The 17,378-nt window shown below is 42.3% G+C and overlaps 1 protein-coding gene across 3 annotated transcripts in view; it reads left to right on the top strand.

Moving 5' to 3' along the window:
- Nucleotides 1-17,378, top strand: part of LOC311144986 (serine/threonine-protein kinase ULK1-like) — a 33,027-nt gene that overhangs the window by 1,062 nt on the left and 14,587 nt on the right. For 2 of the 3 annotated variants that reach the window (XM_084181186.1, XM_084181185.1), the window contains exons 4-20: nucleotides 4,953-4,985; nucleotides 5,105-5,141; nucleotides 7,680-7,853; nucleotides 8,181-8,254; nucleotides 8,360-8,461; nucleotides 9,641-9,699; nucleotides 13,144-13,226; nucleotides 13,366-13,416; nucleotides 13,615-13,706; nucleotides 13,876-14,008; nucleotides 14,158-14,218; nucleotides 14,393-14,479; nucleotides 14,846-14,971; nucleotides 15,267-15,424; nucleotides 15,544-15,614; nucleotides 15,727-15,860; nucleotides 16,006-16,121. In XM_084181186.1, the coding sequence (XP_084037312.1) occupies nucleotides 4,953-4,985; nucleotides 5,105-5,141; nucleotides 7,680-7,853; nucleotides 8,181-8,254; nucleotides 8,360-8,461; nucleotides 9,641-9,699; nucleotides 13,144-13,226; nucleotides 13,366-13,416; nucleotides 13,615-13,706; nucleotides 13,876-14,008; nucleotides 14,158-14,218; nucleotides 14,393-14,479; nucleotides 14,846-14,971; nucleotides 15,267-15,424; nucleotides 15,544-15,614; nucleotides 15,727-15,860; nucleotides 16,006-16,121 (1,591 nt within the window). The remainder of the gene's footprint in view (nucleotides 1-4,952; nucleotides 4,986-5,104; nucleotides 5,142-7,679; nucleotides 7,854-8,180; nucleotides 8,255-8,359; nucleotides 8,462-9,640; nucleotides 9,700-13,143; nucleotides 13,227-13,365; nucleotides 13,417-13,614; nucleotides 13,707-13,875; nucleotides 14,009-14,157; nucleotides 14,219-14,392; nucleotides 14,480-14,845; nucleotides 14,972-15,266; nucleotides 15,425-15,543; nucleotides 15,615-15,726; nucleotides 15,861-16,005; nucleotides 16,122-17,378) is intronic. The other variant, XM_084181187.1, reaches the window with a different exon arrangement.

Below are 17,378 nucleotides of genomic sequence, written 5' to 3'. Positions count from 1 at the left end.
CATTCGATGTGCAAAACATTGCATCTCATTCGCTCATGTTGACACAGGCGTTTATGCTGCAGTACTCTCTGGATCTTGTAGTTTCTGTGGATGTAGAGTACTAGTGTGTTAAAATCCATTTAATCAGTTTTATTGAGAAATTCTTCAGTAAGTAATACTTAAAAGCTAAGTCTAGTTGTCTAATTTTTATTATTTAAATAAAATATGAAGGGGGGGGGGGGGGGGGGTTGCACATGTCACCATTAATATCCGCACTATGAGGAGAGTTGATGTAAAGGCCCTCTTTTTAACTCACCTGCACATACATTTTATTTGTTCTTTCTTTGTTGTTCCTTTTCCATACAATCCATTATGTACAATTGCACTAAATATAATTTGAATAATGCAAGATTTTGAATCCCAGCAGTCTTTAAAATTACATTCAGGATCAAAAGGTTTTCAATAGCAGTTTTTTTATATAATATTGGAATGGAATATAACTAATAACATGAAATAACATTGGACTATAACATTTAATAACAATAACTTAACTAATTAACTCAGTGTAACATTGATGTGGCAACTCTCGTATGATCTGCTATTGCACAATTCTAATCTGTACATAGGTCACAAATAAAGCTATCCCCAGTAAAATTGGAGCACAACTCATGAGCCCACCTCCTGCACTGGTCACACCTAATCCAGTCCCCACCTGTGACTGAAAAAAACGTAGCTAGCAATCCAGCAATATGACATCAAATGCTGTGTAAAATAACTAAAAGGCTATAAAGTAACATTAACTGTAAAGCTATCAGTCACTAGTGGAAACATTTAAAACTGCAATTAAGTTACGTTATCTTTTTAATGTATTTTACCTCAGACGATCTGGTAGTAAGGTTGCTAGCTAGCACTCCTAGCAGTTTATGCTAACTAGCTAGCTGGCTAGCATTTGCTGCTAGCTAAATTGCTAGCTAGCAAGTTAGCATAAACTAGCGCTAACTGAGCTAGTCATTGTCAAAATGACAGGTAGAAACACATTCATAACCATAAAGGGGTAACTAGCCCCCAGGGGAATTACGGGGGGGGGGGGGGGGGGGGGCAGTTAACCCAGGGGGCTAGTTACCCCCTAGGACCCTACGTGTTATCTATGTCAGTTGGCCTAGAGCAGGGATATTCAACTCTTACCCTGCAACATGGTAACTCTAATGAACTTATCCTCTGCAGCAGAGGTAACTCTGGGTCTTCCATTCCTGTGGCGGTCCTCATGAGAGCCAGTTTCATCATAGCACTTAATGTTTTTTTAAAGTTCTTGAAATGTTCCGTATTGACTGACCTTCATGTCTTAAAGTAATGATGGACTGTCGTTTCGCTTTGCTTATTTGAGCTGTTTTTGCCAAATAGGGCGAAAACAGCTCAAATCTTCTGTATACCACCCCTGCCTTGTCACAACACAACTGATTGGCTCAAATGCAGTAAGAAGGAAAGAAATCCACAAATTAACATTTAAGAAGGCACACCTGTTAATTGAAATGCATTCCAGGTGACTACCTCATGAAGCTGGTTGAGAGAATGCCAAGTGTGTGCAAAGCTGTCATCAAGGAAAAGGGTGGCTATTTTTGGTTACTACATGATTCCATATGTGTTATTTCATAGTTTTGATGTCATCACTATTATTCTACAATGTAGAAAATAGTAAAAATAAAGAAAAACCCTTGAATGAGTAGGTGTTCTAAAACTTTTAATCAATAGTGTATATATATATATATATATATATATATATATATATATTAATTCTATATATTAATTCTATTATTTTTTATTGTTGGACATAAAAGATTGTAAAAACACCAGGTAATCATCTCCAAGTGATTTTAATTTTGGAAATCTGTTCCCAAGTATTCCCACGCATAATAGAGAGACGTGATCGTATACAAATGTAAGCAAGATTTGAAGTATTATATCTGTTTGGGCTTGTTGCGGTCAATTTGCAATCCACAAATGATATGTAATTTTGTTCCGCCCTCGACCATCCGCTCAAGAAAAAAATCAACCCGCGGCTGAATCTAGTTGATGATCTCTGCACTATGAGATCCGGAGCGGAGCCTGCTGGTTTTCTGTTCTACCTGATAATTAATTGCACCCATCTGGTGTCCCAGGTCTAAATCAGTCCCTGATTAGAGGGGAACAATGAAAAAATGCAGTAGGTGAGACTTTCTTGTCCCAAGTGGCAGCTGGCCTTATCATGAACAGCCGTAGCTGAAGCTAACTTTTGGACCAGAACAAGTAATCTATAGATTTCTTTACTAGCCAATCCAATCCCAGTAAAGGTGAGACATCTAATCTGATACATTGTTATAACATATTCATTACTGTCAGTTGGCATCTGGTTAATGTAGAAACGTATCAAATTTGCATGTAGGTGAGTTTCTCAATGTTCCCATCTCAGGGATTGTATGGGGATCCAACTGCAGCTGTATTTGGCTGTCCTCCCTTCAAGGCCCTATGTGGTTGTAAAATTATCCCGTCACCAGACAGACATTAGATCTGTTTGGGCTCACTAGTCTTAAACAGATGGCAGGGTGCAGCCGGCCTGCAAGCTAAACAATGGCTTAAGACAACAGACAAGGAGCTCAGTCAGCAGAAATCTCCCCGGGAATCTCTTCAGCAACTTAATGAGTGTAATGACTAGAGACCTGACGCCTGCTAGGTGATATGGATACATGAAAGGAAGTGCTTTTGTCCTACTGCACTGTCACTGGCTGTCATCAAATCAAATGTATTGGTCACATACACATGGTTAGCAGATGTTTTTGCGAGTGTAGCGAAATGCTTGTGCTTCTAGTTCCGACAGTGCAGTAATATCTAGCAAGTAATTTCTAACAGTTCCACAACAAAAACCTAATACACACAAATCTAAGTAAAGGAATGGAATAAGAATATATAAATATATGGATGAGCAATGTCATCATCAGAGCGGCATAGGCTAAGATACAATAGATAGTATAGAATACAGTATATACATATTAGATGGGTAATGCAAGATATGTAAACATTATTAAGATAGTATATAATACAGTATATACATATGAGATGGGTGAAGCAAGATATGTAAACATTATTAAAATGTTATATTAAAGTGACTAGTGTTCCATTTATTAAAGTGGCCAGTGATTTTCAAGTCTGTATGTAGGCAGCAGCCTTTCTGTGCTAGTGATGGCTGTTTAACAGTCTGATGGCCTTGAGATAGAAGCTGTTTTTCAGTCTCTCAGGTCCCAGCTTTGATGCACCTGTACTGACCTCGCCTTCTGGATGATAGCGGGGTGAACAGGCAGTTGCTCGGGTGGTAGTTGTCCTTGATTATATTGTTGGCCTTCATGTGACATCGGGTGCTATAGGTGTCATGGAGGGCAGGTAGTTTGCCCCCTGTGATGCGTTGTGCAGACCGCACCACCTTCTGGAGAGCCCTGCAGTTGGGGGCGGTGCAGTTGCCGTACCAGGCGGTGATGAGGCAGTTGCGCCTTCTTCACCACACTGTGTGGGTGGACCATTTCAGTTTGTCAGTGATATGTACGCAGAGGAACCTAAAACTTTCCACCTTCTCCACTGCTGTCCTGTCGATGTGGATAGGGGGGTACTCCCTCTGCTGTTTCCTGAAGTCCACAATCATCTCCTTTGTTTTGTTGACGTTGAGTGAGAGGTTATTTTCCTGACACCACACTCCGAGAGCCCTCACCTCCTCCCTGTAGGCTGTCTCATCGTTGTTGGTAATCAAGCCTACTACTGTTGTGTCGTCTGCAAACTTGATGATTAAGTTGGAGGCGTGCATGGATCCTTGACTAGTCTCTCAAAGCACTTCATGATGACAGAAGTGAGTGCTACGGGGCGATAGTCATTTAGTTCAGTTACCTTTGCATTCTTGGGTACAGGAACAATGGTGGCCATCTTGAAGCATTTGGGGACAGCAGACTGGGATAGGGAGAGATTGAATATGTCCGTAAACACACCAGCCAGCTGGTCTGCGCATGCTCTGAGGACGCGGCTAGGAACGCCGTCTGGGCCGGCAGCCTTGTGAGGGTTAACACGTTTAAATATCTTACTCACGTAGGCCACGGAGAAGGAGAGCCCACAGTCCTTGGTAGCTGGCTGCGTCGGTGGCACTGTGTTATCCTCAAAGCGGGCAAAGAACTTGTTTAGCTTGTCTGGCAGCAAGACGTCGGTGTCCGCGATGTGGCTGGTTTTCCTATTGTAGTCCGTGATTGTCTGTAAACACTGCCACATGTAATGTATCTAACATCTACTCAAGCCCATTTTATCTCAGTTCCATTTTGTTTGTGTGACATTTGATTGATACAATGTACTACTATCTCTAAATGTGACAATTTGCTTTGAGTAACTGAGCAATATTTGTTTAATTATTAAAATACCCACTGGGCACACACTGGTTGAACCAACGTGGAATAGACATTAAATTGATGTCTGTGCCCATTGGGGATAAAGGATACTGGTTTCTACTAAGACCTTATAAATTCAAATGAAACCTGAATCCACTTCTTCATTCCCCTCCCAGTCCCACCCTTATAATCCATTCAATAGTAGTCAGCTTGGACTGACAGCCTAACCCTCTCACCTTCCTTGCTTCCAGCTCAACCCTGCATGATCTGCCAAATGGGAGCCAACCCACTCTAAATGATGAAGTGGTGTCATTTGTTGCTTAACATGGGATAGTCTCTACATTTATGCATTATTCAAACCTACTACATGTGCCCATCCAACTTGGGACTGCAGTGCATATCTATTAATTTGCCATGGGGGGAAAATGAACAGAACAAAAGTAATAATTATATATTTCAAAGGCTGTAAGGGTTATTTCCCGGTAAATGTATTTCGAACATACACAGGAACATGTGTTTTAGTCAATGTTTGCTATCTTCAAAATCTATACAATCAATGATTTTTATGTTTTTTTCTAACAGGAAATGGCTGGGTGTGTGTATCTGGTCATGGAGGTAAGATGAAGTCTGGTTTACTTTATGTATAGGCTACTGTACATATGGATTAATAGTGGTTGTAGAAAGATACAATCAAATTAGAGCTAATGAAATGTTCCATTCTTCTCTGCTCCCAGTACTGCAATGGAGGAGACTTGGCAGAATACCTCCACTGTGAGTATACTGTCACCTCACAAACAGAGCTTTGACAAATGTGTCTCTCTTCTTAACTCATGTTTGAACTTCAAAAGGAATTGAAGCATATTAACATCTTAAGCATTCTAACATCTTAATTGTGATTGTACTGTAGATGTTGCTGGTGCCTGTATTGGTAATTATGGTTATTGCTTAGAGTGAAGAACCAAACACCATTGGCTAGTGTGAAACAGGTCAAACAAAGACCTGCTTACTTGTGGAAAGATTTGGTTGCAGGTTATTGTGGTAAGCTATTGTTATAGTTATAGTAAATTACATCTACGAGAGGCTTTGTTGAGGATTTTGTTGAGTACTTTTATTTTGAAAGAACATGAAAAGTAGAACAAATAATCATCTTTGGGCAACACAATATGACATATCATTTAGATGTGGGTTACATGCTGACACAATGCCTAGGCCTGTACAACAAATACTTAAAGAGCTTGGTCCAAATAAAGCCCAGCATACAGAACAGGATTTTTTGTGATTAACACCAAAAGGAACGTCTCCCTACACCCACTAAAAAAACACAAGGCCACTAAAAAATATCTCTCCTTCACACACTGACCTAGAGTAACATAACAATATTGGGCAATGAAAATAACTCCCTATTCTGCCTGCTGTCTCATAGCCAAAATTGACAATAATCCCCCTACTGACACCATCATAAATCCACAGAATAAAATAAATTCTCTCCTCTCATACTCTTAGCAGAATATCAACTGACAATACTCTCCTCCTTCTATTACACTCTCTCCCCTGAGATACGGTGACTGGACCGAGAGCATACAGATCTCTCATTTACTAAATTTACCATGTGTGCGTAGGTCGATGAGTCTATTTAAAGATCGAAGGCCTGCTGTGGCCTGATTTTGCTATCATGCAAGCGTGTCTTGTTTTGTAGACAAGACATTCGCCTGACTCTCCTGTGCTTGCCCGCCCTTGCCATTAGGTTGGCATATCCAACACCCAGACACGCCTTGCAAGGCTCATGTAGTACCGACATGACCTCATCCATCTTGCGCTGACTTATCTCCTCTCCTCCAGTGGAAAAACACAGCCACTAAAAATACAGCCGAGGTGCTTGAGGGATTAGGGTGTCAGTTAGTTATACCTGTCCTTTACACATTTTGGAAGCAGTTCCTATAGCTAGCTATATACAGTGCTATGAAAAAGTATTTGCCCCCTTTCTAATTTTCTCTACTTTTGCATATTTGTGATACTGACTGTTATCAGATCTTCAACCAAAACCTAATATTAGATAAAGGGAACATAAGTGAACAAATAACACAACAATTACATATTTATTACATAAACAAAGTTATGCAACACCCAATTCCCCTGTGTGAAAAAGTAATTGCCCCCTTACACTCAATAACTGGTTGTGCCACCTTTAGCTGCAATGACTCCAACCAAATGCTTCCTGTAGTTGTTGATCAGTCTCTCACGACGCTGTGGAGGAATTTTGGCCCACTCTTCCATGCAGAACTGCTTTAACTCAGTGACGTGTGGGTTTTCAAGCATGAACTGCTCGTTTCAAGTCCTGCTACAACATCTCAATTGGGATTAGGTCTGGGACCCATCTCTTCCAAAAAGTTGACTCAAGTTTGCCAAAAAGCACCTGGATGATCATCAAGACTCTTGGAAGAACGTTCTATGGACAGATGATTCAAAAGTATAATTTTTTGGACGACATGGTTCCAGTAATGCCCGGCGAAAACCAAACTCTACATTCCACAGTAAGAACATCATACCAAAGGTCAAGGATGGTGGTGGTGGTGTGATGGTTTGGGGATGCTTTGCTGCCTCAGGACCTGGACGACTTGCCTTAATAGAAGGAACCATGAATTCTGCTCTGTATCAGAGAATTCTACAGGAGAATGTCAGACCATCCGTCTGTGAGCTGAAGCTGAAGCGCAGCTGGGTCATGCAGCAAGACAATGATCGAAAACACACAATCAAGTCTACATGAAAACTGCTAAAAAGCAACAAATTGGAAGTTTTGGAATGGCCTAGTCAAAGTCCAGACCTAATCCCAATTGAGATGTTGTGGCAGGACTTGAAACGAGCAGTTCATGCTTGAAAACCCACACGTCACTGAGTTAAAGCAGTTCTGCATGGAAGAGTGGGCCAAAATTCCTTCACAGCGACATGAGAGACTGATCAACAACTACAGGAAGCATTTGGTTTGAGTCATTGCAGTTATTGAGTGTAAGGGTGCAATTACTTTTTCACACAGGGGAATTGGGTGTTGCATAACTTTGTTTATGAAATAAATATGTAATTGTTGTGTTATTTGTTCACTTATGTTCCATTTATCTAATATTAGGTTTTGGTTGAAGATCTGATGACATTCAGTATCACAAATATACAAAAGTAGAGAAAATTAGAAAGGGGGCAAATACTTTTTCATAGCACTGTATTAGTAGCCATACCACTGTCAAATCTCATGACACTTGTTCTACTAACTTTATTTCCCATGTATGTTCTCCTGTTTGGCCTCTCACATGACTGCAGCTAAGGCTACTCTGAGTGAGGACACCATCCGGGTCTTCCTCCAGCAGATAGCTGGGGCCATGAAAGTGCTGAAAGAAAAGGGCATCCTCCACAGAGACCTCAAACCTCAGAACATCCTTCTCTGTCACCATGAGGGACGCAAGTCCAGCCCCAACAACACCTGCATCAAGATAGGTGTGTGTTTTGGGAGGTTTTTGGTAATATACTGTACATTAAGTACACAAAAGAGATGCTGGACAGTTTTTGCTGCAGGGTGTGGATGGGGGGTTGGGAAGTGATTTGTTTGTTGATCAATGGCGGTTAGTTGTCATATTGCCACATACAGGATACAGCTACACTAGTCTCTTAAATCATTCACTTGGAAAGAGTCCAACATTTAGCCTCCAGTTGTCCTCTTCTGAAAGAAAGAAACATTTCTGATCATGGGTTTAGAGAATGAAAATTAGTGAAAATAAGTGTTTTGAGATGTGTTTTTGGCTGACGATTTTGCCCTCTCTCCAGCTGATTTTGGCTTTGCACGTCACCTCCAGTGTAACGCTATGGCAGCCACTCTGTGTGGTTCTCCAATGTATATGGTGAGAAACTCCTACTGCCCATACACGTATACATCCTAACCCACCTTATGGTGAAATACTGTAAATGTGACCCTAACCCACTGTGCTGTGTCTGTCTGTGCTCAGGCCCCGGAGGTGATCATGTCCCAGAACTATGATGCCAAAGCTGATCTGTGGAGCATAGGAACCATAGTGTACCAGTGTTTAACTGGGAAAGCTCCGTTTCAGGTGAGTGATAATCAGACACACTCACAATTTTAGGAAACAAGATAATGTTTATAGTTTCATGACTTACTAATGCTAATCTAAAATGTTTTCTAAAATCTCTGAATGCTCTTGCATAAGAAACTTCTAATAGGCCTTTTACGATTTATAATGCCTTTTGGAACAGGCTGATTACCCTGGTACATGTTATATTATGAAAGAACTGACCATAGATCATATATAATATATCTATTAGCATAAAGTATGACAACACATCACAAGCCTGTGATAAACAGCATGTGCACACACACATCACACTGAGTGGCTCTCCATCTGTTCCCCTGCTGTTATGTTACTCCTGGGGGTCTGAACAGTGTGTCCACTTGTTCCGAAAGATCCCTATTTATGAACAGCCAGGCTGCCAGGTGGATGAGGAAATGGCTGAGACCAGGGTAAACATTGTTTCACAACAGCCAGGGCAGGCAGGGGGCTTATCACCCTACCGTCCAGGAGGCCACTCTATGCGGTGTACTGTGGCATACGTAGTTAGGGTTGATTGATGCTGTGCTGAATCATGTTTTGAAAGAGTTCTAGAGAGCTGTCAGCAAGTTTGCCAAGCGAAAATAGTTTGTCTTATGTTCATGTCTCCTTGAAAGGTTAAATGATCTGCCTGTTTATTAGGAAGTCAGTAATGATTTAGCTGTAGGTTGAAGCTGTCTGCAATTCGAAGATTTTAACCTTTGTACTTGGTATAGGGCTATTCCTGCATTAGATTATTTGAATAGCAATTACCCAGAGAGAAGCATGCCAGGACAGGCCACTGAGTTCAGAGCAGACAGGGTCAGTGGCAGGGTGATCATGTAATGCTGTAGTGTTCACTTAGACTGTCCATGTCACCTGGTTTTAGTTGACAGGTCCTAAACATCCAGTGTACAACCAACCACAAGAGACAAGCGTTTTTTTAAAGAGAACTCATAAAATTACAACTTGTATGTCCTCTGATCCGATGTATTGACTGTTGATTTCTTAAAGGCAATTTTCTTTATAGCAATTTTTTTTTTAATTCATCATTTCATTTTGCGGCAAAGCATTAAACGATTCATTAAAAAAAGTGATTGCATGGGAACAGGTGTGTGTTCCAGCTGTAACAGACAGTTACAGACAGGATGTGTGTGTGTCCTGTGTTGTGTGTTTGTCATGCAGGCCAGTAGCCCCCAGGAGCTGCGTCTCTTCTATGAGAGAAACAGGGACCTCCAGCCCAGGTTAGTAGTGAGACCTGCAGGCCTCTGCTCTGAGAATCCACACACAAACAGGATTAGGTGTGACTGATCGAGGATAGCATAAACAGGCAGATCTGTTTTATCTGTCTAATCAGCTTACTGACAGATGACTTTAGATAACCCTGTAATACTGACAGAAACTTTAGGTAACCATATAATGTGCAGTCACCTCCAAAATGATTGGCACCCTTGATAAAGATGAGCAAAAAAGGCTCTATAAAATAAATAATACAAATACCGAGCTATATTGTATGCTCCAAAAAATAGGAAAATTATATTATTTTATACTAAAGTGTAATTCAGAGTCCACAGGCGCAGAGTCCATAGTCCGGCATCCCATTGTGACACATAGCTACTCGGCTCTCAGACCACCATCTGCGGGGGACGCACAGCCCAAACAAACACCTCGTCAAAATTCCCAAACAATGCGGCTCCGCGTACATGTCCTCTATTTGTGTTGACAGTTAGAGAAATTGCTTGAGCCACGCTGAGAATTCGTAAAGTATGAAAGCCAACGGCTTAATACAATTTCTCAGAGAAATTGATTTTATTTAACACTTCTTTTTTGATAGGTGTCAAAATTATTGGCACACCTAAAGATTCTTATACACTCAAGTTTCACGTTTCACGTTTTATTGTCACGTGCACAAGTACAGTGAAATGCATTTCTTGCAAGCTCTTTCCAAACAATGCAGTAATCAATATCAGGAGTTATATTTTTAAAAAGTCAAGTAGAACAAAAACACACGAGAAATAGAAATAAGAAGAACACGAGAAAGTAAGAAGCTATATACAGGGTCAGTTCCAGGGTCAGTGCCAATACCATATTTACAATGTGCAGGGATACTGGAGTGGTAGGGTTAGATATGTATAGGGGTAAGGTGACTAGGCATCAGGATATATGATGAACAGAGTAGCAGCAGCGTATATGATGATTGTATGTGAGTGTGTGTGCGTGCGTGTGTGTGTGTAGAGTCAGTATGAATGTGTGTGGGTGTTATGTGTGTGTGAGCAAATTAAGTGTGTGTGTGTGTGTGTGTGTGTGTGTGTGTGTTGGAGTGTGAGTTTGTGTGTGTGACTGAGTGTGTAGAGTGTGCATAGAGTGAGTGTGTGAGTGTGCATAGACTCAGTCTGGTACTGCTTGATGTGTGGAAGCAGAGAGAACAGTCCATGGCTTGGGTGTCTGGAGTCTTTAACAATTTTCCAGACCTTCCTTTCACACCGCCTGATATAGAGGTCCTGGATGGCAGGGAGCTTGGCCCCAGTGATGTACTGGGCTGTCCACACCATCCTCTGTAGTGCCATGCGATCGAGGGCGGTATAGTTGCCAAAGCAAGCAGTGATGCAGCCAGTCAAGATGCTCTCAATGGTTAGCTGTAGAATTGTATATCTCTTATTCATGGTTACATATATTATCCCCCTCTCCATCCCCTTTGAAGTGCAAAACAGCCATAGGCATTTGTTATCTTTTTATATTTTACTTTGTGAGCTTGTGTGTTTGTGTCACTCAGGGGAATACCAATTTAGTAGAACTCTGTCTCTAATAAAGTCTGTGATGAGGATGGGCATGTTTGTGTGGGTTACAGGGGTTACAGGGTTTGTTATTAGCTTTTTTCTATTTATAACTGCTGTTAGCTGCCTGCTATTGCACCGCTATCACTTTCCACATGACCCACATAGATCACACACACATACACACACACAGACACACACACACACCACAGCTCCCCTTACAAAAAAAGATTTCAGTCAGAATGCAGTCTAACTACAGTTATTCTGCAATTACTGCGTCCAAAATACCACAGTCGACTGCAGTTACTGCACTTTTACTACGTTTAAAAACTGCTATCTTTTTTTGTAAGGGTCAGGGTGTCAAAATGCCCTGAGTCACTCAAACATAAACATAGGCACACAGCCACACTCATACAGTATCATACCTCACAATCTTGCTCTTAGTGCTAGTAAAACACAACCACACACCACATTACAGCTCAGGGTGTCATAACAACCCGATGTATTGCTTAGTAAGGAATAATCAATGAGGGGCTATGCGTTCTCTGGAACACTGCATTATTTTCCTGAGAATGCATAGAGCCCTGAGTTGATTATCCCTTTTATACCATGGCTATAATTTAACATATTTGCCGCTAGAAATGTATTCATTTGCCAGTAGAAATGTGACAACATCCACTAAAGTAGCTAGCTTTCTATTTTTACCAATGACCTGCCACTGGCATTAAACAAAGCATGTGTGTCCATCCAATGTATGCTGGTGATTCAACCATATATACTCATCAGCAACCACAGCTAATGAAGTCACTGAAACCCTTAACAAGTTGAGGAGACTAAATTACTTGGGGTTACCTTAGATTGTAAACTGTCATGGTCAAAACATATAGATTCAATGGTTGTAAAGCTGGGGAGAGGTCTGGCTGTAGTAAAGAGATGCTCTGCTTTTTTGCAAGTTCTGCAGGCTCTAGTTTTGTCTTATCTTGATTATTGTCCAGTCGTGTGGTCGAGTGCTGCAAGGAAATACCTAGTTAAGCTGCAGCTGGCCCAGAACAGAGCGACACGTCTTGCTCTTCATTGTAATAAGAGGGCTGATATAAATACTATGCATGCCAGTCTCTCTTGGCTAAGAGTTGAGGAGAGACTGACTACATCACTTCTTCTTTTTCTAAGAAATATTAATGTGTTGAAAATCCCAAATTGCTTGCAGAGTCAACTTACACACAGCTCTGACACAGACACTTACATTTTAGTCATTTAGCAGACGCTCTTATCCAGAGCGACTTACAGTTAGTGAGTGCATACATTTTCATACTGGCCCCCCGTGAGAAACGAACCCACAACCCTGGCGTTGCAAGCGCCATGCTCTACCAACTGAGCTACAGGGACTCTTTTCACAGTCCCCAAATCCAGAACAAATTCAAGAAAGCGTACAGTATTATATAGAGCCATTATTGCATGGAACTCCGTTCCATCTCATATTGCTCAAATAAACAGCAAACCTGGTTTCAAAAAACAGATAAAGCAACACCTCACGGCACAACGCCTCTCCCCTATTTGATCTAGATAGGTCAAAGGCTACATGTGCCTCTAAAAAAGTAGTTCTGTCCTTGAGCTGTTCTTGTCTATTAATGTTCTGTATTATGTCATGTTTCATGTTTTGTGTGGACCCCAGGAAGAGTAGCTGCTGCTGTTGCAACAGCTAATGGGGATCCTAATAAAATACCAAATACCTCAGGCATTATTGCTTAAACAAACTCACTCACAAACATCATCTTCTAAATAGTCAATACACACAAACACAAAACAATCCAACATGTGATATTACTCTGTGTCCTTGTTGAACACGCAGCTTGTTTATGGTCATTAAAGAAAAATGTTTTCAAAGTGAAACCTGTAACCCTGTGTTTCTCCCAGCATCCCGCGGGAGACGTCAGTCCACCTAAGACACCTGCTCCTGGGCCTGCTGCAAAGAAACCATAAGGAGCGCATGGACTTTGGTTAGCCTCACTCACTCTTTCACTCAATAACATTTGCACTGCTGTCTGATGTGACGTCTTTTTCACTGGAATGGAACTGCAATCAGTCCTTGCAATGTCAGTCTTATTTCAATTTATTTGGCATTGTTTACCCACACAGATGAGTTTTTCCATCACTCTTTCCTTGAGTCAAGTTCATCCACAAAGAAATGTGAGTATCCCTATAGGCCATAAAGGCAAATTGCTCAGTGGATTAGAACTGCATTTTAGACAGGTATGATTTATTAATGAGTTCTAATGTACAACTCAAGTTATTTAGTACCTAAATAAAGAGTGCCACAGCCATGGCATGACCCCCAGTATGTAGTTGGGATTAATACCACAGTGACCGTGTCCTTCATCATTCCAGCCTCTCCGGTGCCCATGCCCTCCTACCCCAGCTCTGGCTCTGCCAGCTCCTCTAGCAGTTCCTCCACCTTACACCTGGCCTCCTCCCCTCAAGTGAGTACCCCTCCTCTCTGGGGAGTGATAACGATGATGAATAAGCTTTATATAGCACTTTTCCTAGTGCTCAGCCCAATGCTCTATAATGTGAAGGGGAAATGATCTGCTACCAATACCAGTCACCTAGGGTCTAATATTATATATTTTCCACTCTTTTTCCCTTCAGCATTCCGATGCGGAGCTGCAGAGACTCCAGCCCAAGGCCGAGCCCTCCCCTTCCCAGGACACAGCCCTCCACAACAGCAGGAACACCTCCTCTGAGACGGACGACTTTGTCATGGTGCCTGCCCAGTTCCCCAGTAAGACTCCCTATCTCACCCTAGCGCTCTCTCTCTGTCTTTATCTCTCTAGCTCTTACATTACCAGCACTGTGTTATTGATATGGGTTTGATTAATGCTGTAAAGCATGTGACTGATATGTCCCTGGATCCTGTTTTGTTACCTCCAGGTGAGATCACATGTGACATGGCAGATGGGTCACCTGTCCAGGGCAGCCTGTTGTGCAGTGGGTAAGATGAGTACAGGATAATGATATAACTCTGTTTTATTTAATATAAGGAAATGTATAGTCCTACTGTAGAAACCTGTACAATGGAGATGGTTATGTGAGGCCCTTATAGCAGCAGGTAGATAGTGGGTAGCACTGACTGACTCTGTCCTGTACCTTTGTCTTGATGATAAAGGAGCTCTCTGCTGGCTGCTGGGGTACTTGAGAGTCTAGGCAGGACACCACCCCCCTCTTCACCCCTCTGTCCCCCTAATCCTGTTAGGTAAGAGCAGGGCTGACTGAGAGGGACAGATGGGGATTAAACCTGGGCTATTAGAAGTTTCAGAGCATTTGTCCATCTCACCCTCCTTTATTCTGACCAGCCTTTAGAATAAAGCACACTCCTGTTTAACTGATGGGTATCAAATTATAACATCCTTTAGTGTTTGTCATACTACAAACATTGTGAGAGAAAGGGAGAATGGACCTGTCCTAACCTAATAGAGATACAAATCTGAGGGAACAAGTGGTGTTTTTACAGGCATTTACTGTGTTTGTTTCCCTTCAACCCTCCACTGTGTTCAATCCCACAAAATCACTGAGGTGTACTCATCCTTTTCCTGTCTCCCCTCCCTTTTGATCTGTGCAGCAGGCCTGCAGACTTCAGTGGGAGTAGCTACAGCCAGTCTGTGCCCATTCCTGTCCCAACACAGATCCACAACTACCAGCGTTTAGAACAGAACCTACACCCTGCAGGTCTACATGGCTCAACCAGGTACATCTCTCTCTATCACTTTCTCTGTCTCTTGTGTCTGTCAATCGTTCTTTCTTTCTTTCTCTCTCTCTCTCTCTCTCTCTCTCTCTCTCTCTCTCTCTCTCTCTCTCTCTCTCTCTCTCTCTCTCTCTCTCTCTCTCTCTGTCTCTCTGTGTCTCTGTCTCTGTCTCTGTCTCTGTCTCTCTGTCGCTCTCTCTCTCTCTCTCTCTCTCTCTCTCTCTCTCTTCTGTGGGGCATTTCTACTGTGGGGGTGTATTCTGGAAATTGTTGATGGCATGTTACACATCTGTTTCAGGGCCACCCTGTGCTGTGTTGATAGTAGTAGTGGCAGTTCCCCAGGGAGTAGGAAGACTGGAGCCTCCCTTCCTCTCCCATCAGGCACCGGGGGGGCAGTGCTCAGCCACCGCAGGCTGTCAGCTGGAGGGGCCAGACCCTACCAGCCCTCTCCACAAGGTACAGTAGGAATCCCCTTAGACCTCCATTACTGCATTACTACATTACTACAATACTGACATTCCAACATGCTATTGCATCTCACCGTAACATGTGCTTCTTCACTTCTCTTCTCCCAGTGGGCACTATCCCAGAGACCCCAGAGCAGACTGGTCTCTTCAGCACCTGGACAGGACAACAGAGCCCTCAGGTCAGCCGCTAAACAATGTCACATTTAGTGGTCTCTTCTGCAAACTCATGAGTGAAGTAGTTACTCTATAATACAACATTCTCATGTTGTTATTTTCCTGATTCCTACTTAGGCCACGCCTCCACATGAATTCCCCCGGCCCACCAGCTTTGAGGACTTGCCCATCATTCCCACCCGCACACGGACAGTGTCAGACCTGAGCCACATCAGCAGGGCCACAGGGAAGAGGAAGGGCCCCTTCAAAAGGTGAGAACCAGCTCTACAGATACTGGTTATCATATATCCATAAATGTTGTAGTAAGCTCTATCTTTAGGTATGACTGAGTAATGATTCAACTTGTCTGCTGAGGCCCTCTGAAGGTATCTGTGTGTGTGTGTGTTATATCTCCAGGTCTCTGAGTGCAGGCCGTCTGTCTGACATGCTGCTGAAGGCTGCTTTTGGAGCTCAGCTGTTGGATGGAGGAAGTAACGAGAGCCTTTACACTGAGAGGTCCATGGACACCACAGGTACCAGGGCACCATGGGCATGCCAGGGGAATTGGATTTTGAGCTGTGGAAAAATGTATTGTTTGTTTCTAATTGTGTAAGAAGGTCGCGCCGACAGACATGGAAGCTCTGCTTCTAGCGCCTAAAAACTTTGCAGTGTTTAGTTTTTTTGTGTGTTATTTCTTACATTATTAGCCCAGAATGTTTTTTGTGTTATTACATACAGTCGGAAATAACTGTTGGATATCAGAGCGGCGGTAGCTCACCAGCATAACGACCAGGAATACGCCTTTACCGAATTGGATCCTTTGTTTGTACCCACCAGGGCAATTTTATTTTATTTTATTTTATTTAACCAGGTAAGCCAGTTGAGAACAAGTTCTCATTTACAACTGCGACCTGGCCAAGATAAAGCAAAGCAGTGCGATAAAAACAACAACAACAACAGAGTTACATACGGAATAAACAAAACGTACAGTCAATAACACAATAGAAAATCTATATAGAGTGTGTGCAAATGTAGTAAGTTATGGAGGTAAGGCAATAAATAGGCCATAGTGCAAAATAATTACAATTTAGTATTAACACTGGAGTGATAGATGTGCAGAAGATGATGTGCAAATAGAGATACTGGGGTGCAAATGAGCAAAAATAAATAACAATGTAAATAACAATATGGGGATGAGGTAGTTGGGTGGGCTAATTACAGATGGGCTGTGTACAGGTGCAGTGATTGGTAAGCTGCTCTGACAACTGATGCTTAAAGTTAGTGAGGGTGATAAGTGTCTCCAGCTTCAGAGATTTGTGCAGTTCGTTCCAGTCATTTGCAGCAGAGAAGGAATGGTGGCCAAAGGAGGTGTTGGCTTTGGGGATGACCAGTGAGATATACCTGCTGGAACGCATACTACGGGTGGGTGTTGCTATGGTGACCAATGATCTAAGATAAGGCAGGGATTTGCCTAGAAGTGATTTATAGATGACCTGGAGCCAGTGGGTTTGGCGACGAATATGTAGTGAGGGCCAGCCAACGAGAGCGTACAGGTCACAATGGTGGGTAGTATATGGGGCTTTGGTGACAAAACGGATGGCACTGTGATAAACTACATCCAATTTGCTGAGTAGAGTGTTGGAAGCTATTTTGTAAATGACATCGCCGAAGTCAAGGATCGGTAGGATAGTCAGTTTTACGAGGGCATGTTTGGCAGCATGAGTGAAGGAGGCTTTGTTGCGAAATAGGAAGCCGATTCTAGATTTAACTTTGGATTGGAGATGCTTAAT

This window comes from Coregonus lavaretus (assembly GCF_964263955.1).
Source record: "Coregonus lavaretus genome assembly, chromosome: 17".
NCBI classification, from domain to species: Eukaryota; Metazoa; Chordata; class Actinopteri; order Salmoniformes; family Salmonidae; genus Coregonus; species Coregonus lavaretus.
The sequence above is the reverse complement of the archived record's forward strand: the minus strand, read 5'-3'. Positions and strand labels throughout refer to the sequence as shown.